Here is a 22785-nt window from a genome sequence, read left to right on the forward strand (position 1 = left end):
CTTTTTAAATATTTAAAACGTTTTATAAAAAATATTTTATCTTGAAACATTTCAAATCTGATTATAAAAGAACAATTAGCATATAAAATTTTGAACCTATAATTATTGTTAAGCTAAATTTGTTAGCTTAGGAGGTGATTAGGCTAAGTAATTAAGGCTAAGAAAATGATTAAATGTTATGTTGGTTTACAAAGGGACAGCCATAATGTTTTATTTTAAATTCCAAAAAAGAAGACAAAATTGAAAGGTGAAGAAGAGATTGTAGTCCTCGTTTGCTCCTCCTTAAACAAATAATAAAGAACATTAAATAAAACAAAATGATGTCGTTTAAATCTAGGAGGAATAGGAATAGGATCCCAAGGGCAGAATGGGAAACGAGGAAGGAAACAAAAAAAGAGAAGAGAGAATCAGAGAGACAGTGGTTGGTTGGTTTTGGTTCTCTTCTTCTTCCTTCTCCTTTCTGCTTCTTCACTCTTCATTTTTTCCTTTTCTTTCTCCTCCCACCACACAAACCAAACCCCTCTCCACACTCCACCCTCACACCCCCTCCGGGTCAATGACCCACACCCGAAAGCCCACCAAGCCCAACCCCCAACCCCACCAGGCCCATAACCCTTCATTCTCCACCACCGGCATGAAACTCATCGTCCCTCTCCAGGGCGTCGTCCAGGGCCGCGGAGGCCTTCTCCTCGGGACCCTCGTCCCATGCGCCCTCTTCTACTTCCTCCAGCTCTACCTCAAACGACGCCGTTCCAACTTCTCCCCTCCCTCCCCCTCCTCCGAGCCCACCCTCCACCGAACCTCCTCCCGCTCCAATTTGTCCACACGTGGCTCCATTTCCCGGGTTCGCCTCTCCAAGCTCGCCACGCAGATTTCCAGGCCCGAGGACTCCCTCTATTACCTCGGCTTGGAGAGGGTGTCGCGAGATCCCTACCACGCCCTGCACAATCCCAATGGGATTATTCAGTTGGGCTTGTCGGATAACAAGGTTGGTTACTCACAAATTACCGCAGAGTCGATACACGCTTTCAGATATGTTTTCTCTTGTTCGTTGGAATTTAAAACATTGTGGGTGTTGCATTACATCTTATTTAACTGATTGGATAGTGTGTGTTGTTGAAATTTCTCTTCTTGGTATTGTGGGTGTGTTGCTAATGTTGTTGTTGTTATTTGTTGAGGTGGGTGTAGCTGTGCTTTGATCTGATAGGGGAATGGGTGGCGCGGAACTTGGAGGGGACGATGAGTGGCGGTGTTGGTTTGGGTATCAATGGGATTGCGCCGTATCAGACGTTTGATGGCTTGATGGAATTGAAAATGGTAAGAGGTTTTGTGCTTCGCAGTGTCAGTGGTAATGCTACTAATGCTGCCTGTGGTGGTTGTTTGTTTGTTTCGTTCTTGTCCGTTGGTTCGTGATCACTATGGTCTGGGCTAATCTCCATGTCACATGTCACAGATTTTATTAACTGTTTTTCTTAAAATTGAAAAGTGTCGAGTGGTGATTGACTGGGGCCATAGACACATTGTAGTCCTGGACCATGCAGGCCATACACTCATTGTAGTCCTGGACCATGCAATAATTTCTCATTATTGGGGGCATAGAGGAGAGTGTTTGAATTCACTTGTTTCAAGGACAATTTGCATGTGTATATGATCATTTCCGTTCCTGAAAATGAAAATGTCAATCAATTTTGTTTCAGTGGAACTAAATTTTATGTGGCTTATCCTAAGCCTTTCAAGGATCAAATTGGTGTTTTACACATTTTGTTATTTTATCAGTAATGTAGGCCTGTAGGAGGTGAGACAGGTGGCATAGTGTCTTGTGAACCAATTATTGGAAAAGTTAAAACTCTTAGGCACTGATAATTGGCGGGTTTTATAGCATTTTTAACACAATCCCTTGCCCAAGAGCTTTTTACCATGGATTGTGAATCGGGCATACTTATGCTTGATTTCAATTTTGAACTCTTTATTTAAGAAATACGGGAGCAGTTAGGATCCAACTCTAGACCACTTGTTTATAGAGGTTTTGTAATGACCAATCATTCCAAAAGTTTAATTTGTAGGCGAAGGAATACAAATGATCATAAAGCATTTCTAACATAATGCAGGATTGGAAATGTTCTAATGATAAACTTAATCATTACACCCATGGCTTGAAGCTGGTGCCAGCTAAGTTACAAGCTTGTAAGCTGATAGGTTTTGATTTAAGTATTATTAGTTATAGCTTATCTCGCTACTCAATAATTTTAAATGAAGAACTTGAGCTTTTAAGAATCCATTAAACTCGAGTTTGAACACACAAACTGGAAGATTCAGTGCATGTTTGGGAAAAAGTTGCCCTCAACATGAAAGGTCGTTTAAACAATGACAGGCCAGTGTTAACCCCACGTTTACTTCATGGGAAAGTGGGATTGTCTGCTTGAAGCACCTCGAATGGAAATCTAAACACACCCTTAAGTGAAAGAATTTTGGAATTGATCTGGAATTTGTAGTACAGAATTCAGAATACTAACACGAGTGTAAAATCTAACAACGAGTCTCCTTCTTCAAACAAATTTTAGTAATTTAACTCGAAGAATCAGAAATCTGTCACACATCCTATTTAATAAGTACAAACCTCTAACTGCAGTAAAACATGTCTTATGGCTGTCCTACAGTTACTAAACACACATAAATGCCACACAAAACATAACATAACTGGCCTAATCATTACATTTCGAAATTCTCTTTTTAAGATACGTAGTTGTATGCTTTTGAAACTAGTTACCTTTTATATAGTGCTGTAAACAAGTATTTTGGTCTTAATCAAAGTTATCTGTTGTTTTAAAGGTTAAAATTAAAATGTTCCCTTTGTTGGCTATTTGACAATATTTGGTATTGGACTTGTCTATAAATTCGATACTGTTCGCTTATAATCTTTGGTGTGTTCAAATTTGGTTCGTTGAAGGTCATGCTGTTCTTTTATTTATCCATTAAACTTTTGTTTTGCTTTTATTTTTCAGGCCTTGTCAGATTTTATGCATCAGGTTATGGGGGGATCAGTGAAATTTGACCCATCTAATATGGTTCTAACAGCTGGAGCAACTCCTGCAATTGAGATATTGTCCTTCTGTTTGGCAGACCATGGGAATGCATTCCTTGTCCCTACACCATATTATCCAGGGTACTTGCTGACACTTTCTTGAGCTCCTCTTTCTAACTTCTCGGGCTAAATTTAAAAGGAATTGTGCAGATTTGACAGGGATGTAAAATGGCGTCCAGGGGTAGACCTAATACCTGTTCACTGTCGCAGTACTGACAATTTCAATCTAAATATCACTGCTCTTGAACAAGCATATAGTCAAGCAAGAAAACGAGGAGTCAAAGTTCGTGGAATTCTAATTTCTAACCCTTCAAATCCCGTTGGCAATATTATGACACAAGACATGCTATACAGTCTTCTGGACTTTGCTGAAGAAAAAAACATACATATCATTGTTGATGAAGTATTTGCAGGCTCCACGTACGGAAGTGAAAAGTTTGTGAGTCTAGCTGAAGTTCTTGATTCAGATATAGACAAGAGTCGGTTTCACATAATATATGGCCTGTCAAAAGACCTCTCTCTTGCCGGCTTTAGAGTTGGGGTTATATGTTCATTCAACGACAATGTCTTGGTTGCTGCCAAGAAGTTGACTAGATTTTCCTCTATATCTGCTCCGACCCAGAGGTTAGTTACTTCAATGCTTTCAGACAAAAGATTTATTCGGGAGTACTTAGAAACCAACCGGAAAAGAATACGACAAGTGCATGATGAATTTGTGGATTGTTTAAGTAAACTAGGAATCAAGTGTGCCAAGAGCAGTGCTGGTATGTTCTGTTGGGCTGATATGAGTGGATTAATCCGACCTTACAGTGAAAAAGGGGAAATTGAGTTGTGGGAGAAGTTTCTAAGTATTGCTAAGATCAATATAACTCCTGGATCAGCCTGCCATTGCATAGAACCAGGATGGTTTCGAATTTGTTTTACTACTATAACATTAGAGGAGATCCCTCTAGTTATTGAACGAATTAGGAGAGTTGTTGAGAGTTGTAATTCTTCTAGTTGAAGTTTCATTATTTTCATTGACATTTAAGGTTAGTGCCTGATGTTGCAGTTTAAAATTTTTGGAAAGGAATATACATCTCTAGTCATCAAGTTCAGCTGTCTTGCGCAAGCCAAAATTTGTTAAGCTGCCGGAGAAATAGTCTATCATAATGCAAAGTCTCAACACAGTAAAATCAAAGTTTGCGAATAGAGTTTGGTTTAGAATAAGTTTTAGTGTAATATTGGTTTTGGCCTGGGAAAGTACACTTTGGGCTTTCTTTCAATCAACATACCTAGGGCAGTTTTAGTCTTGGAAAGAACTAATTCTATAGTCCTTCAATGTAGTACTGGTTTTCAAGGTACAACCTCCAAGAGATAGTTTTCTCATGATTTTGTGCACATTTCTTAAAGGCTGGAAGTGTAAAAATTGGTTTTAAGTGTACTTTTGTACAATCAATGGTTTATCCATGTGCCAGTGTGCCTTGGAAAAGAATTAATTTTGATATAAATTTCAGAAACTTATGTTCAATATTGTCTTCAAAAAATGTAATTTTCAACTTTCCTATCAAAAGGGGGGTTGAAAGGAGTATAGCGTGCTTTTTGAGGTGATACTACAAGAATGGAACTTTAGCATAAACTAGGAAAGAGATGGGAAATTGTCCTTTGGGGATCTGTTTTCTCATTTTAATTCGAGTAAGTTCCTAGTGATAACCTCCCATACTATGCAGGTAAGCTAGTACATTAGTGGATACAAAGGAAAGATGAACCAGATATTCTTTGCCTACCTTCTACATAAATGGGGAGGGAATTTGAGACTCTACTGGACTTTTTGCCTCTTAGCTAGTTGTTTGTTTTCGTATAGATGGAAAAAAGGTATAATGTTTTTAGTCATTTTATGAAAGCAAAGGATGACTCAATCACTTAAGGTGTTTGTTGGACCCGTTTTAGTATGAGTTTTGGAGAAGTTATATAATGGTAACTTATGTTGAGATCCTGGAAAGTCTATTGAGACACTAGAGGGTCTATGATTCATTAGACATGACTAAAAAAAATCATGTGAAGTTTATGTTTTGATGATAATAAAAACTAATTTAATGGATTACTTGTTGTATCTTGATTGTTTTAACAATGTTTTGTACGACTACAATTTTTAGTGGATGATCTAAGAGCGGTTAGTGAAAGTTGGAGTATACAATAGACCCCAATAGACCCTTTCAGCATTTACAAATTTGTTCATGCAAGATGAACATGTTAAACGCATATCAGGTTTGTTTAAAACAATTTATTGTGAAAAATGCTAAATACATTTATTGTCAAAGAGAGATTATATTTGAAAATAAAAACATTTTACTTGTGAGTTTTGTGGAACAAAAAGATATTAACGTGTTTTTAGGAAAAATAAGATATCTTGATTATCTCTTTTAGATTTATCCTGCTTAAACATATTTTATTAGTTATGATACATTGCAAATATCTCTTAATACAGAAACGAATTGAATAATTGAAAATCTCAAGCAAAAATAAAATGAAATATTGCAAATCCAAGCATTCTGCTTTGATCGTCTATCACACAAAAGATGAAGATATGAAGATATTGCAAAATTTAAACTTAACCAATTCAAATATCAAAGGACAAATTTAAAAAGTTGTGTAAAGGGATTGAATGTGAAAAACTAAAGGAAGGCAAGTCAAATTATTAAAGTGATCTTGCTGAAATTACAAAAGTTATAATGGACATCTAATTAAGTTGTCAGAGCATCTAATCTTTTAGTTTGAGTACTAAACCATTGTAATTCTTCACATTTTGAAGTTATACCCTTGTGAGCTTTCTTTGTGCTATCCTTCAGAGTGTTCTTTGTTTTCTTAAGAGTTTTTAATCTTAGGAGGAGGCTAAGAAGGTGCAACTTGGAAATGTGTGAATACTCATTGTAAACTTGAGAGGTGAGAATACTCATTGTAACCAAGTGTGTTTGTTAGTGGAAGCCCATAAGCAGTTGCTTAAGGGGATTGGATGTAGCTAGGATTTCGATGAACCAAGATAAATTCTTGTGTATTTATCTCTTGTTACACTTGATGTTATTCTTTTTTATAAACAACATGTTAGACGGTTCTACAAAAATAATTCTATTAGACGATATGTTAGACGATCAACTAAACAATTTACTAGACAATTATTTTTATCCATTTAAAAAATAGTCAGAGGCTCCATTCAACCCTCCTTATGGAAGCAATTCTACCTACAATTGGTATTAGAGCTAACATCTGGAGTTAGTTCTTAACACAACAAGAGGAAACGATCTCAATATGCTTCTAGTGATTTTTTGTTCACGAACAGAGATTAGGGGATATATCACTCATCTGGATCCAGGGAATTGCGCAAAAGAGAAGGAGAGGATATACCCTGAATAGTAAATATCATCTCCCCCTGAAATGAAGAGAAGATCAGGAAAAGTCAGGTCACCATTGTGGTTTTTCCAATTTGCCCTTTTTACATATATTAATTATTACATAAATTTAACTAACACAAATAAAATTAATGATAAAATAAAATTTTAATACAAAAATATTTAGTTATTTATAATAAACAAATTATACAACAATAATAATAATTATAAAATAATAATACTATTTACATTTAATATAAAATTATTTTCTAATTATAAATTATAATAATTTATAATTTACATATATTCATAATTTTACATGTAAATTATTTTTTGTAAAGTAAATCGTATTTTTTAAAAAAAAAATAATTATTCAATGATATTGAAAATAACTTACATAATTTTAATTCACCCAAATCTACACAAAAATACATAATACTTTATTATTCTATTTTTTTTAAAGATAAAGGAGAGTTTTTTTTATCTTATAATTTACATTTTAAAAAAATCAAAATACCCTCACAACCATCACATCACTCACAAACTTCAATAAACTTTTCTCACAAATTCACTCTAACATACCCGAATCTAAACACACTCACTTTCTTCATACTTTTGTCTCAAATCCTCACACATCCACTCCCTCAAATTCTTACACTCCCCTTCTCAATCCAAACACAACCTAAGTCTTATTACATGAAGATCTAAGGAGGTCAAAAGAAACAAAAACTAACTATTTTTAAACAACAATACTAGATGTTTTCTACGGAAAACAATGAAAGCGTCTAATCGATGATTGAAAGGATGCATAGTATTTCCAATAGTCTAAGATCTCTTGGAGCTATTATCAATCATTATGAGATAAATGATAAGGTGTAAGACTCTTCCCCCACTATGGAGAGTCCAATAAACTTCTTTAAGAGTATCTAAGGACCTGAAAACCATGCCTTTGGTAGGTACTCTTCCTATACCGAACAAGTCTTTTTTTTTTTCATTCTCAAAATCCCAGCAACCACACCAAACCCAATTATTTTAATTATAGAAATTTGAATTGCACCTATGCTCTCATTTTGTTAGCATACCACAAGGTAGGACAATATATGTATATCAAAAGCTAGGGTGCAATAAAACAAATTTAAGCCAAAAAATGGTTATTTTTCTGCACATTTCATCATATATTGCAAAAGTTAGTTGTTTGGCTTTGAGTTTTCTCACCTCCAACTCTATTAAACATGCCTCAATCATCTCCATGTTTGGTTTTGTGATGCAATTGACTAGAAAATTAGGCAACCTCAATTAACTCTTCACTAGTGAAAGTCTCTCAAAATGTTTAAAGGTTTCACACTCTCACTTGGTTGGCTAATTTCAATTCCTCATTTGTTCTCAGTCATTGCTTTCAACCATTTACCTTGTTCCAACTTTTACACATTACTACCCTTTCTCAATTTGAGTGATGGTTTCAGCCACAAATTCTTTTTCAAATTAAGTCCCCGATCAATCCATTTGGTTGTTCTAATTTAGAACTATGGTTTGATTTTTTTTTTTCCAAAAAATTATACCATCATCTATCTATATATAAGTTTTCACTTCACAAAATATGCAAACATCAACCATTATACTAACTTAAGCTTGCCATCAATAAAAGCTAAAGTAAGAAATATTAAAGTAAACTGCTAAAGTCAACTTACTAAACTAAACTACTTAAACTAAATTAATACTGAAATTAAAGTTAAACAAAAAAGATAAAACTAGTTTTCTGATCATTGTGCATGAGAAGTATCAATCTCCTCTTATGACTTTGTTCCGCTCTGTGCCAATATCATCATTCTAAACTTGGTTTGGATCTTCATCTTTTGTTGCTCCAGATGGTCCAGCTCTCATTTCTTGTGCATCCTTTGCATAGAAACCAGTAACATCTCCCTCTCCAGCTCTCATTTCAGATTCACCTCCAACTTTATTCCCAACTCCAGACGCTCCTGCTTCCCCTGAAAAATTGTGCCTGTCCCCAGGCCAAGATAAATAATTATTAAATTCAGTGGGTGTCATCCATGGATTATTTTGACCTTGAGATGAACCATGGTAAAGGCCTTGTTGAATGTGCAAAATGCCCTTATGGTTGGAGGCATTCTGCAGTTGGATGTGCTCTGATGAGACTCTGATATATTCCATGATATGCTCCATTGTGATTGGAGTTGCAGAATGTTGTGCTGAGGGAACCATAGAAGGTTGATCTTCAACATGAGTTGGATGCGAAGGATGTGGTTGTTGATGAGCTTCTTCAAGATTGATAGACCGTGTTGGGTTAATAGCCGGTGTAGTTTTGGTACGACCCATCTTTCTGGACATATAAAAATAAACATTTCTCAAAATCAAAGTGTTTTATTTGATTGGCATTTCAACAAACACTTGATATGCAATGTATAAAATGAAATTGAATGAGTACTTTTTGTTTTGGTATTTAATCCATGGAAACCGTACTTAACTTTGATTATCCTATTCTACAATCCTATTCAACATCAAGACATTGAAATTTCAAAAAGATTGAATCTTTCAATTTAAAAACGAAACTATGAAATGGAAGTAGAAACACGCATGACTGGACTTGGTTGAATGGAAATGACAATGAAAATGATTATGAAGATGAGTAATTATTTACCTTGATAATGACAATGTAGATGAAATGTTTGAGAATGGTTATGTAGATGAAAGCTTTGGGATTTTTTTTAGAACACAGGACGCTTCTGAGACTGAGTTAGGGTGCAGGGTTTTCAAATGTGATTTTTTAAAATGCTGCAGTTTTTTTTTTTTTTAAAAATTAATTTTTTTATCCCACTAGCTTAGGCTAGATCTTTTTAGCTCAAGCTAAAGTTTGGCAGAGAGCAACATATTTGTTTAGCTCAGGCTAGCCCATTTTAGCTCAGGCTAAAGTTTGGCAGAGAGCAACATATTTGTTTAGCTCAGGCTAAAGTTTGGCAGAGAGCAACATATTTGTTTAGCTCAGGCTAGCCCATTTTAGCTCAGGCTAAAGTTTGGCAGAGAGCAACATATTTGTTTAGCTCAGGCTAGACCGTTTTAGCTCAAGCTAAAGTTTGGCAGAGAGCAACAGATTTATTTAGCTCAGGCTAGCCCAGTTTAGCTCAGGCTAAAGTTTGGCAGAGAGTAACATATTTGTTTAGCTCATGCTAGCCCATTTTAGCTCAGGCTAAAGTTTGACAGAGAGCAACAGAGTTTTCTAGCTCAAGCTAGATCAATTTAGCTCAAGCGAAAGTTGCAGAACAAAATTTCTTTATTTTTCTGCATATCTAGCTTAAGCTAAAGGTTCTAGCTTAAGCTAAAATTACCCTGCAATAAAATTTTCTGAAAATTTTCATTTTGTCTTTGCCAAAAGTTTCAAACCTTTTTAAGCTTTCTTCCATCCATTCATTTCACCAAACATTTCAAACCTACATGACCATTTCACATATCAAACTGGTTTCAAAAACATCAAATATTAAAACATACTACTAAATTAAAACAAAAATTAAAGACACATTTCAAAACAAAACACTGGGTTTCATATAGCTTGACGCCTGATTTACTTAAGAATCATTGAAGTGGACCATAGTGGTGTGCCTTTCAACTTCACCACCAAAATAATGCTTCAATCTTTGTCCATTGACCACCCAACTTCTTTTTGAGACAGGATCTTCCAATTCCACTACTCCATATGGTTTTACTTGTTTGACTTGGAATGGTCCTGACCATTTTGATTTGAGTTTTCTAGGGAAAAGCCTCAACCTGGAATTAAATAACAACACCAATTGACCTGGTTCAAAAGTTCTTTTCAAAAATTTGTTGTCATGATAAAATTTGACTCGATCTTTATAAAGTTTTGAAGATTGGTAAGCATTGAATCTCATTTCTTCAAGTTCATGAAGTTGCACTTTTCTCTTCTCTCCAGCAACTTTAGGATCAAAGTCTAAAAACTTGATTGCCCAGTATGCTTTGTGTTCCAGTTCTACCGGAAGATGACATGCTTTACCATATATCAATTGGAATGGAGACAAAGATGTAGGTGTCTTAAATGTTGTTCTATAAGCCCAGAGAGCTTCCTCAAGCTTGTTAGACTAATCCTTTCTGGAAGAAGATACTGTTTTTTCCAAAATCTTCTTAATTTCCCTGTTAGAAACCTCTGCGTGACCATTAGTTTGAGGATGGTAGGTTGTTGCTACTTTATGTCTAACTCCATAGTGTTCTAAAACCTTTTGAAGTTGAGCATTACAAAAATGTGAACCTCCATCACTTATCAAAACTCTAGGAGTACCAAACCTGGTGAAAATATTTTTCTTGAGAAATTTGATTACAATTTTGGCATCAACTTTCTGAGTTGCAGCTGCTTCCACCCATCTAGAGACATACTCAACTGCCAGTAAGATATATTCATTTGAGAATGATGATGGCAGTGGTCCTATAAAATCAATTCCCCAACAATCAAATATTTCAATTTCTTGAATGTTCTGCGACGACATTTCATGCCTTCTTGTAATAGCTCCAGTTCTTTGACAACTATCACACTTCTGAACATGTTCATGTGCATCTTTGAACAGAGTTGGCCAATAAAATCCAGATTGTAACACTTTAGCTGTTGTCCTTTGTCCATTGAAATGACCTCCATATGGTGCATTGTGACAATGCCATAAAATATTTTTAGCTTCATTTCTTGTAACACATCGTCTTATCAAGTTATCTGCACCAATTTTGAATAGATAAGGATCATCCCATACATAGTGATTAACATCTTTGAAAAACTTTTTCTTTTGATGCCATCCAAAATCTTCAGGAACTAATCCTGCAACTTTAAAATTTGCCAAATCTGCAAACCATGACCTTTCTTGAATTGCAAGGATTTTTTCATCAGGAAACTCATCTATCACTTCTGATTCAAGTACAATTACTTCCTCATTTGCAAGTCTTGATAGGTGATCTGCCACATTGTTTTCACTGCCCTTTTTATCCTTTATTTATAAATCAAATTCCTGCAGCAGAAGAATCCATCTTATTAGTCTTGGCTTGGAATCTGATTTTGTCAACAAGTACCTAATTGCAGCATGGTCAGTAAAAACAATCACTTTAGAACCAATAAGGTAAGATCTATTTTTTTCAAGTTCATATACTATAGCAAGCAATTCTTTTTCAGTAGTTGTATAATTACTTTGAGCATCATTTAAGACTTTCCTTGCATAGTGTATCACATGAAAAATTTTCTCTTTTCTTTGTCCCAATACTGCTCCTACTGCATAATCACTAGCATCACACATCAGTTCAAAAATGATAAAGCCAATTAGGTGCAATGATTATGGGTGCAAAAATGAGTTTTTCTTTTTAAATTCTTAAAAGCAATTAAACAGTTTTCATCAAAATTAAATGGAGTATCCTTATTCAGTAAATTACAGAGAAGTTTTGCAATCTTTGAAAAATCCTTGATGAATCTCCTGTAAAAACCAGCATGACCCAAAAAACTTCTGATTCCTTTGATGTTTACTGGTGGAGGTAGCTTTTCAATAACTTCAACTTTGACTCTATCTACCTCAATCCCTTTGCTAGAGATTTTGTGTCCTAAAACTATACATTCTCTCACCATAAAGTGACATTTTTCCCAATTGAGAACAAGATTGGTCTCCACACACCGTTTTAGTACGATATTTAAATTCTTCAAACAATAATTAAAAGTAGCTCCATAAACAGAAAAATCATCCATGAAAACTTCAATGCCCCTTTCTAACAAATCTGCAAAAATAGCAAACATGCACCTTTGAAAAGTTGATGGAGCATTACACAGTCCAAATGACATATTTCTATATGCAAAATTACCAAAAAGACAAGTGAAAGCAGTCTTTTCTTGATCTTTTGAATTTACAACAATCTGATTATAACCTAAATAACCATCCAAAAAGCAGTAATAAGCTTTTTTTGCCAATCTCTCCAGCATTTGATCCATGAAGGGTAGTGGAAAATGATCTTTTCTTGTGGCTTGATTGAGTTTTCTATAATCAATACACATCCTCCAACCTGTGACTGTTCTTTTTGGAATTAACTCATTTTTGTCATTATGAATTACTGTCATGCCACCTTTCTTTGGAACTACTTGCACAGGACTAACCCAGGCACTGTGTGATATAAGATAAATCATCCCTGCTTCCAACAACTTCTGAAATTCTTTCTGTACTACTTCCTTTATAGTAGGATTTAGGCGTCTTTGAGGTGGAGCTACATGTTTGAAGTCTTGTTCCATGTGAATTTTGTGCATACAATAAGAAGGACTTATGCCTTTCAAATCAGATAGAGTCCATCATATTGCTCCTTTATTTGACTTTAACACTTTCACTACTTCCTCTTCCTCTTCTGCTGTTAGAGAGTTGCTGATAATGACTGGTTTCTCCCCATTTTCTGCCAAAAAAACATATTTTAAATGAGTTGGTAGTTGTTTCAATTCTATCTTCTGAGGTTGAGAAATTTCTTCTTTGATTAGATCTTGCTTTTGACTAGCATCATAAAGAATCTCTTTAGCCTTATCTAACTCTTCAACACAATCCTGTATTTCTTTTCTTTCCCCTTCATCTATGTCTTCAATACTACCCATGATAACTTTCATTAAAGGTTCAACTGTTAAACATTTTTTTTTATAGTTTCAAAACAAATATCATCAATCACATCCACTCTGAAAAACTCTTTTTGATCATTTGAATACTTCATTGCTTCAAAAACATTGAAGCTTACTTCTTCATCTTGAATACAAACCTTTAATTTTCCTTTGTCTACATCAATTATAACTTTTGCAGTTTTCATAAATGGTCTTCCCAATATCAAAGGTACTTCAACATCTTCTTCAATATCCATAACAACAAAATCTATTTGGAAGAGAAATTTATCCACCTTTACCAACAAATCTTCAATTATTCCATGTGGAATTTGATTGATCTATCAGCCAACTGCAAAGTCATTCTTGTTGGTCTTACTTCTACATCTCCAATTTTCTTCAGCATTGATAAATGCATCAAATTAATACTAGCTCCGAGATTCAATAATGCCTTTCCAACAGTGAGATTTCCTATGGTAACTGGCAAAGTGAAACTCCCAGGATCTCTGGATTTCTGTAGTAATGATTTTTGAATAATAGCACTGCATCCAGCTTCCAATTCAACTATTTCCTGGTCATTGAAACTTCTTTTCTGTCAATAATTCCTTTATGAATTTAGCATATGTAGGCATCTGCTCTAAAACTTCAGTAAAAGGAATGTTAATTTGCAGTCTTTTGAGAATATCCATAAATTTTGCAAATTGTCTTTCTTTGTATTTCTTTGTAGGAGCATGTGGATAAGATACATATTTTATAGGAACACTCCTCTCTTGTTTCTCACTTTTATGATTTTTTTTCTATTTTCTCCCCAATATCTATAATATCTTCCTTATTCATTCCTTCTCCTCCCTCACTCTCAATCTGTTCTTTTTCATTCTCTCTTTCACTAAAAACCTCCTCCTCCTCAACAACTAAATTATCTCCAATTCCTTTTCCTATAACTTTTCCACTTCTGGTGGTGATAGACTTGCAATGCTCCTTGGGATTGGTTTGTGTATTGGCTGAAAATTGACTACCTTGATTATCATCCAACTGTTTAGCCAGCTGCCCCACCTGTGTCTCTAAATTTCTTATTGATGCTTCAGTATTTTTTTGATTGGATAGAGAGGCTTGCATGAACTTCTCAAAAGTATCCTCCAATTTGGATGTTCTCTCATGAACGAAAGGATAATGTGGTTGCTGCTGATAAGGAGCTTGTCTGTTAGATGATCCAACCTCTTGCTTCCACCCAAATCCTTGATTTGGATTATTCCTCCATCCTTGAGTCATGTTATTTGGATAATTGTATGCAAAGCCACCTTGCCTTCCTTGATTATTCATATATTGAACCTCTTCATCTGATGGATTTTGGTAAGAGCATTGGCCATTAAGATGATCTCCCCCACAAAAATCACACTTCAAAGCTTGATTCTGAATTGAAGGAGAATTTACTGCATGTAATTGTTGAGGCATTTTTGACATTTGCTTGGTTAATGCCTCAATTTGCTGAGTCAAAATCTTGTTTTGTGCTAAAATTGCATATGAAGTACTAAGATCCAACACCCCTTTCTTTTACACTGTATATCTAACATGTTGAGCTTGGTAATCTGTTGAGGCTAAGGCATCAATGATTCTTGTAGCTTGTTCAACATCAACACTCATCATTGTACCTCCTGTTGCAGCATCCAAGATCATTTTAGTATCAGGCCTCAAACCATTGTGGAATATGTTCAACTAAGCAATATCCTCAAAGCCATGATTAGGACATATTTTTAACATCACTTTAAAACGTTCCCAAGCTTCACAAAAAGGTTCATCTGACTCTTGCCTGAATGTGGAGATATCAGACTTAGCCTTGATATATCGAGAGAGTGGGAAGAATCTATGTAGGAATTTCTCTTCTACATCATTCCAGCTACTTAGACTCTGGTTTGGATGCGACTTTAACCATTCTTTTGCTTTTCATGCAAGTGAAAAAGGAAATAGACGCAAATAAACAAATTCAATATCATTTTCCTCGAAGCCCATGGTCCCAACCAACTCATAGAATGTGGATAAATGAGTATAAGGGTCTTCATGATCCATTCCAAGGAATTGATGAGTGTTGATTAAGCTAAGAAAAGTTGGATTCATTTCTAATGATTTGGTGGCAGGAGGTATGGCTATGCTGGAGAAATGCCTCGGTCCTTGTTGCATAGCATAGTCTCCTAATGTCCTTCTAGGTGGATTTTGTCTATTATCAGCCATTTGGAACTCTGTTTGATTGTGTGAGTTGAGAGTGTTGGAAAATTCTCCTTTTGTTTGTCCTTGCTTTTTCTTTTCTTCCCTCTTCTTGCTCTGATTTTTTCTATCTGTCTTCTCAATTTCTGGATCAAATTCCAATTGATCTTCAGGAACCTATCCTCTTAATAACATGTATCTAAGACAACTCAAGCAAGGATTAACATAGGATAAAAGAATAAGATCTAAACAAGTTTATATTCACAAAGAAAACAAAATATTCACAATACTCAATGAGTTATACTTCATAAATTCTTAAAAGAAATTGTTCCCCGGCAACGACGCCAAAAACTTGTTGATATTTTTATCGGCAAGTGTACCAAATCAATTGTAATATAGTACTCTTTAAAGTACGAATGTCGAACCAACAAGGAACAATTATAATTAAGATGTTCTGTTATAAAACTCATTAAGTATAGAAAATAATTTTTAGAACATTTTCATAACCAAATTAAAGATTTCACAAGTAACTCAAAGATTTAGGGTTTGATTCAACCAAAAACAAAACTAACTTATCAAATATAGAGAAAGATACTTGGGATTGAATTGCGTTTATCTCAATCATCGGTATTTTGGAATAATACAATATATAAGACTCAAAACTACTTATTCTTGATGCTTAATTTAAAGTCATTCACCTTGATTCCTCACAGATGAAATTCATAAGATAATTTCTCAAACACTGATTCCTCATATATTTAACAAATCATCCAGCTTTAGGAGCATAATTATGATGCAATCAATAACCTGGAATCTCTTCCTAGCATTACAAGTTATCAAGTATTTTTGTCTATTTTAGATCCTTAAAGGTACTTTCCAGTTAAATTTACGGATCAAAATCAAGACTCTATTGATCAGACAGAATCAAAATAAGCATAAAACGAAAATACCAAGAACAAATAGAAAAGAGAATTATATATATATATATATATATATATATATATATATATATATATATCACCAAGAATACATTTGATCAAGGTAAATTACATTCAATCCCAAGTTAGAAAGAACTTAGCCATTCATGACAACTCCACCAATCTTCATTCTTGATCTGGATTGCATAAGAAGAGCTGATCTGAGCAAGTTCTTCTCCTAAGAACAAAGGTTTCTTCTTCTTCTCTCACTAATCTCTCTCTATAAAAATACAATCTTTTTCCACCGCCTCCTTTTGAGTTGTGTTTCAAAATTTATATAATCAACTTTAGCTCAAGCTAGCCAATTTAGCTTAAGTTAGATCTTTCGGTGCATTTTTAGCTTGAGCTAGCGATTCTAGCCTGGGCTAGATCAGTACTGCACCTTTAATCAACTTTGGACAATTTTAGCTTGAGCTAACAATTCTAGCCTGGGCTAGAATAGTACTGCACCTTTAATCAACTCTGGACAGTTTTAGCTTGAGATAAATCCTCTAGCTTGAGCTAAATCTTCTTGTGATCCAATTAAGTTTTCGCTTTCTTTCTTTCAATGCTAGCTTGAATACATTCTTTCAATGCTTCATATTCATCTGCAATTTACACAAAAATTGAGATTAAATTTCTTCATTTGTTTCTTGGTTCAAAATATATAATCAGATTCAATAATTCTCAGATTAGGGTAATTTTCTTACATTAAGCAACAATTAAGTTCCAAAGTGTTCAATTTTCTCAATCATAAAAATTAAACATTGGCATTTATCACCATATCACCAATTTCAAACTGCACTAGTTTTCTTCTTTTATCCACCACTTTCTTCATGTGTTGTTGTGCCTTTTGTAAATTTGTCTTGAGTTTGTTGAGTGTGACATCCCTTTGAACAAGTAGTTCCTGCACATTAGTGGGATCTTGGTTGTTGATGGTATATTTAATTAGTTATGGAGGTTCTCTACTGTATACTGCTTTGAAGGGTGTTATGCCCGTGCTGTGATGGAAGGAGGAATTGAACCAAAATTCTGCCCATGGTAATAGTTTAGACCATTCCTTCGGATTTTCAAAGGTAAAGCACCGTAGATACTTCTCAATGCATTTGTTCAATGCCTCTGATTGACAATCTGTTTGTGGGTGGTATGCAGTGCTTAATTTCAAGGTTGTATGTCCTTTAGGTAAAACCAATCTGCCTTTCCAATACAGTAACTGATCCCGAACTGAATAATGAGGATTGGGAGGCCTGTTTTGTAGACACAATTGTATAATTGCACTTAACTATGTATCTTGGGCAATAACTTCCTGTAATTCTGGAATTAGTTGGAGTTTGAGCTGAGATATTGCCATCATAAAGGAGCGAGAAAGCGAATCAACAACCACATTATCTTTTCCAGGTTTATACTCAATGGTGAAATCGTAACCTATCAACTTAGGTAACCATTTTTGTTGTTCTGGTGTGTGGACAACTTGATCAGTGAGTGATTTTAAACTCTTCTGATATGTCTGTATAATGAACATGTGGCCAAGAACATAATGTCTAAAATTTGCAATAGCCTCCGTGATAGCAAAGAACTCCCTTGTATAAGCTGACTGTCTTTGCATCCTATACGTTAGCTTTTTAGAAAAATAAGCAATGGGATGGTGATCTTAGACTCAAAACAATACTGATACCAACTCCTGAAGCATCAATTTCTAGAGTGAAAGGTTTTGAAAACTCTGGCAAGGCTAAAACTGGTGCTTGTGTAATTGCAGATTTGAGCTTGGAGAAGGTTGTCTCAGCATCTGGACCCCAAAAAAATATGTCCTTCTTCAGAAGATTTGTTAAAGCAGCAACAATTACTGCATAGGACTTGATAAATTTTCTATAATACCCAATCAAGCCTAGGAATCCTTTAAGTTGTTTAAGATTTTGTGGAACTGGCCACTGTAAAACTGCTTGTACCTTGGCGTTATCCATTGCTACTCCCTGTCCTGAAACTGTGTGACCAAGATAATCCACTTGTTGGAGACCAAAAGAGCATTTTGACAGCTTTGCACATAACTGGTGCTTTTGCAGCAATTGAAGAACCAATTCAAGATGTAACAAATGGTTCTTCCAAGAAGGACTATATACTAATATGTCATCAAAGAAAAGCAATACAAATTTTCTAAGAAATTCCTTAAAAATATCATTCATGAGACTTTGAAAAGTGGTTGGGGGCATTAGTAAGTGCATCACCTCACATGTAAAAGGTGGTCATACTTAAACGAGAATCCCAAGGAATATTATACAATATAAAAAATTGGTTAGCTTGGAATAATCAGTCTAAGGGGTCAGTGCCATCAAAGAAAGATAGTTGTATTTTTTTGTGGTTGTATAGAAGAAGAAGAAGAAGAAGAAGAAGAAGAAGAAGAAAAGGGTGGAATGGTTGTAGTTGTTGTAGTAGTATAAACAGTGGGATTGTTGTTCCCAACCGGGGATGGGATAGAGGAAGTGACATCCATAGAAAATTGATTAAAAGGAGAAGTGGACACATCATATAGGGAAGAAGTGTGGTGGTTTGTGAGGACAAGGTGGGAAAAAGGCCAATGAGGATATGTGTGAGTGTATCGTGTTTGGATTCCAAAGCAAGTTGTTAGAATGTCATATCTTTTTGAAGAGCAAAGTAACAGTCCTCCTGGTTTTCTTGTGTGGTGTGTAGTTGAGCTTGAAGGTTGGCTAAATTGTCAAGGATGGCTTGGAGGGTATCCTCCATATCCTTGGTTGGTTTGGGAGGCATGTAGAGGGCTCAATGAAAGCACCAAAATGTTTCGTTGAGTGATAGGAGAGGGAAGAAACGCAAAGGGAAAAGAAAAACTATGAGAAGAACTTAACCAAGATAAGGAAAAATTACTATAATATCATTCTCTACCTCTTCACTATCCAAAACCCATTATATTGTTTTAGCTAGTTGGTGTATTAGAGACAGTTATACTCTTTGTAACATAAAACATAACAAAAATATATCCTTCCTACTCAAAAGTGACAACTCATTGTCTCTAGATAAAATCTCTAAACCTTAAGGGTTTTTCTCTATTTCTAATGGACCTTGTTATTTTAGACCTTCTATCATATTTATTTGGATCTTAAACTCATAACTCAAAATTTATCGTTAGATAAAAAACTTTTATATTATTTACTGATTTTAGTGATGTGTTTTGTGCTAAGATTTAAAATTTTCAACAAAACTCATGTAATATATAATTTTTTAATAACAATGATCAAACTGTTTTTAAGAATTTTTAAATATTTCTTTCAACAAATAGTTGTGGTAAATTTTTTTTCTTAAATTATATTTGTTATTAAGTGACATTATATTGAGATACTTATTTTTTTTTATGAGTTTTTTTAAAATCATGCAATCAATATCTTAATTCAATAAATTAACTTAGTTAATAATTAGCTATTCCCAACAAATTTATCAGCCATTATTTACAAACATAACCCCATTCTATTCAACCATCGAACACGTTGAACACAGAGTCTCTTTTATAGTTTAATGTAGAATATAGTTAGATAATAATGCAGAATATTGAAGATTATACGTTTTATATTTGATACTAATTCTGTATTAATATCCTTCCCTATCTTTTATAATTTTAAAGAAAGTCATATTTTATTATAGGTTTTAATTAATATCATCTAGAAGTTTTACCATCTTTAGGCTATAAAAATACCCTTTGTGTATCTGATCTGGGATTCATCTTGTTTCTTTTTCTTCAAATAAAAGCAAAACCATATGAAGAAAAATTTCACCCTTATGCAAACCAAGTAAAACATGTTTGTAGTTAAAAAAAAACACAGTGAAACATGTTTCCCACAGTTTGTGCAAATGGTTGTGACTTCTATGGTTGTGCTACAAACAAGGAGTGCATAGTGTTTACAAAGATGCAGGGTGAAACAAATTGGTTGCAAAATGTGAGTTGATATGAAGTTTTAGGTTAAACATAGTCAAGTTGTGGGTTGATGGTATCGAGATGAAAAGGGCCTGCAACTTGGATTCTGCAATTATTTGGACTTGCTTGGGAGTGGAGAGTTGAAGTTAATTGCAATTTCATATGCATGTAAACCCAATCAAGTTTTGGCCCACTTGAATCACCCTGTCACTACCAAATGGGGGCAACAATGGTCAAAATGCCTTGAGAAGCTCTTCACATAGATCTCAAGACACCTAATTGCCCTTCCAAAGAAAATGAGAATGGTGAAACTTTGAATAGAGTCATGTGCCTATCTTTATTTTGATTAACTACTCAAGAGTGACTAAAGAGAAAGAACATGGTTTATTTTAAATGATGATAGGGTTCATAAGGTGGGGGTTTGATCTTTTCTTTCTTTTTCTTGGTGAGTTTCACAATAAAGAAATACAAATAGTTGCTTGGTTAATGATGTTCAGTGTAGGGTCTAAGAGTTATAAATTTTGAAAAGGGGGTAACATTCATTGGAAACTTGAACTAATTGGACCACTTGTTATTTGCAAACCTGTGAGCTGTGTCTGCTACTCAAAGGAAGATCCACAAAAGAAGAAAAAGATCAAAAGAGTGAAAAGCAAATTAAAAAAAATAACAATGGTTACCAAGAAGTTGAGGGAAAAAAATGGATTTTGTACTCTTTTGATGTTTTTCTTAATTCAATCAAATAATTTACTAGAACCCAGATGCATTAAGAAGATTATTGCACCCTTTGGTCATTTATAACCTTTTCATTTTAATTAACTTGTGATAAATAAATAATGGATTAAATATATATGTTTTTTTATCTTTGTACTTTATGCGAAATTTATATTGATTTTTATTGTTAGTGTAAACTTTATACTTATTTTTTGAGTAGTTGTAGTAAGAAAATTATTAGATGAGTTTTTGTCAATTTTTATAATATGATAAGTCGATTTCAAATTTTAATTAAGTTGCTACAATATTTAATGTTGATTTATCTTTAGAGACAAACAATAATTAGTTGTTATAATGATTAAATTAGAGATTAGGGACTAAAAAAATTATTGATTTCTAAATTAGTTTTTATTATTGATAAATCTAATTAGATACCAAGTTTTTTCCTACCAAATTTAGAATCTAAATAATTGGTTGTTAAAACATTAGTAACTAATTAGATACCAATTTAAAAACTATTTATCAATGATAAAAACTAATTTAGAAATCAATAATTTTTTTAATCTCTAAAATAGTTTTTAATTTAGTCAATATAGAAACTAATTATATTTTGTCTTTACAATTGGTTTCTATTTCATTATTTTCGTAATATTGTATAATCCACACTGAAAATTTACTTGTTACGTAAAAAAAAAATATTAATATAGATTTATTTTAATATTTTTTTTACTACAAGTATTAATAGCTCTAAAATTTGAACTATGAGGTAAAATTAATTTCATTAATATTTTTTTTACTACAAGTATTAATAGCTCTAAAATTTGAACTATGAGGTAAAATTAATTTCATTATATAAAATATATTTAAGCCATAAGTAATTAGAAGTATTAGATCCAACATATATAGCAGAAGAAAAAGTATGTATTCATCAACTTGGTAATAATAGAACAAAAGCAATGAATGCTCCAAGAATTCAGAACAAGAACACTCATGACAAAAAGAAGGGAAAACACTATATAAATTCTAACAAAAAGGAAAATTCTGAGACGAATGCTACAAAAATATTTTCTTTCTATTGCCTTAGTTCTATCTTTGATCATAAAGAAGGTCTTGTAAAATCACTATCATTGTTTGAGTGGTTTGATTTGGCTCTGAACAAAATGTCTTTTCTAGCCAATAAATTTATGTTCTGATATTCACAATTTCCTATCGGATATCCCAATGTCCACTTCAAGAGTGTTATAAGGTAGGTATGGGAAAATTAAACTCAATCTTATTATTACATTTATTTGAAAGTTACATATGTTTTGTATTTTTGCTAGTTAATTTTAAAATTAAAAAAAATGAGAGCCTCAAAAAATGGAGGCCTAAGTATCATAAATACAGTTTTTTTTATTTGCTATTAAAAATTAAAAATAAAAAGATTGGGTTCAGTTTTCTCCAACCTACCTTGTATAATACTCATCAATTCGGATGTGTGATAGGTAAAGAGAAGAGTTACAACATTGTCTTATTGGCTACAGCAAAGCATAGGAAAGAGAATACTTGAAAAAAATAATCAAATTTTAGATCTAAATAGTATATATAAAAGTATGTTTATTATAGATCTACTTAGAAAAATAATGTAAAACAAATAATAATAAAAATTAAGAATTAAAAAAAATATTAAATAACTGTATAAAGAAAAACAATTAAAAATTAGAAAAGATATATTTATATTAACTTATTCCTAAGTCTTTTATCTATATTCTTCTATATATAAAAAAAAAGCTAGGGAAGAAGTTTTGACTTCTAATTATCAATATCTTGGATCAATGTGAAATTTGAAAAAGTGAAGAAAAAAGTTGTTGAATTGTGCATGGGTTCCAAATGATGATTATTAATTTAATATTTAGATTAATAAAATTTAACATTTATAAAAATACATTTTTTGTTAA

The 22785-nt window shown here is 33.5% G+C and overlaps 1 protein-coding gene and 2 pseudogenes across 1 annotated transcript; 2 read left to right on the plus strand and 1 right to left on the minus strand.

Moving 5' to 3' along the window:
• The first annotated feature begins 309 nt into the window (after positions 1-309).
• Positions 310-4174, plus strand: ACS12 (1-amino-cyclopropane-1-carboxylate synthase 12). The gene is made up of 4 exons (XM_068646834.2): positions 310-988; positions 1189-1317; positions 3003-3163; positions 3233-4174. Exons 1-4 carry the CDS (start codon positions 368-370, stop codon positions 4083-4085), a joined length of 1764 nt encoding a protein of 587 aa, XP_068502935.2. The 5' UTR covers positions 310-367; the 3' UTR covers positions 4086-4174.
• Positions 4175-10025: 5851 nt separating this feature from the next.
• Positions 10026-15457, minus strand: LOC150028113 (uncharacterized; annotated as a pseudogene).
• On the plus strand, positions 14793-14898 carry LOC137838930 (small nucleolar RNA R71; annotated as a pseudogene).
• Positions 15458-22785: the final 7328 nt, after the last annotated feature.

This window comes from Phaseolus vulgaris, chromosome 4, assembly GCF_051622355.1.
Source record: "Phaseolus vulgaris cultivar YP4 chromosome 4, ASM5162235v1, whole genome shotgun sequence".
NCBI lineage: Eukaryota > Viridiplantae > Streptophyta > Magnoliopsida > Fabales > Fabaceae > Phaseolus > Phaseolus vulgaris.

What these genes read in the sequence shown, in the direction of transcription:
- ACS12 (XM_068646834.2), top strand. Translation starts at nt 368, where the DNA reads ATGGGAAACGAGGAAGGAAACAAAAAAAGAGAAGAGAGAATCAGAGAG. An exon ending in TGGGCTTGTCGGATAACAAG is followed by an intron (nt 989 to 1,188) that starts GTTGGTTACTCA and finishes AGGTGGGTGTAG; the next exon opens with CTGTGCTTTGATCTGATAGG. An exon ending in CCTACACCATATTATCCAGG is followed by an intron (nt 3,164 to 3,232) that starts GTACTTGCTGAC and finishes GGAATTGTGCAG; the next exon opens with ATTTGACAGGGATGTAAAAT.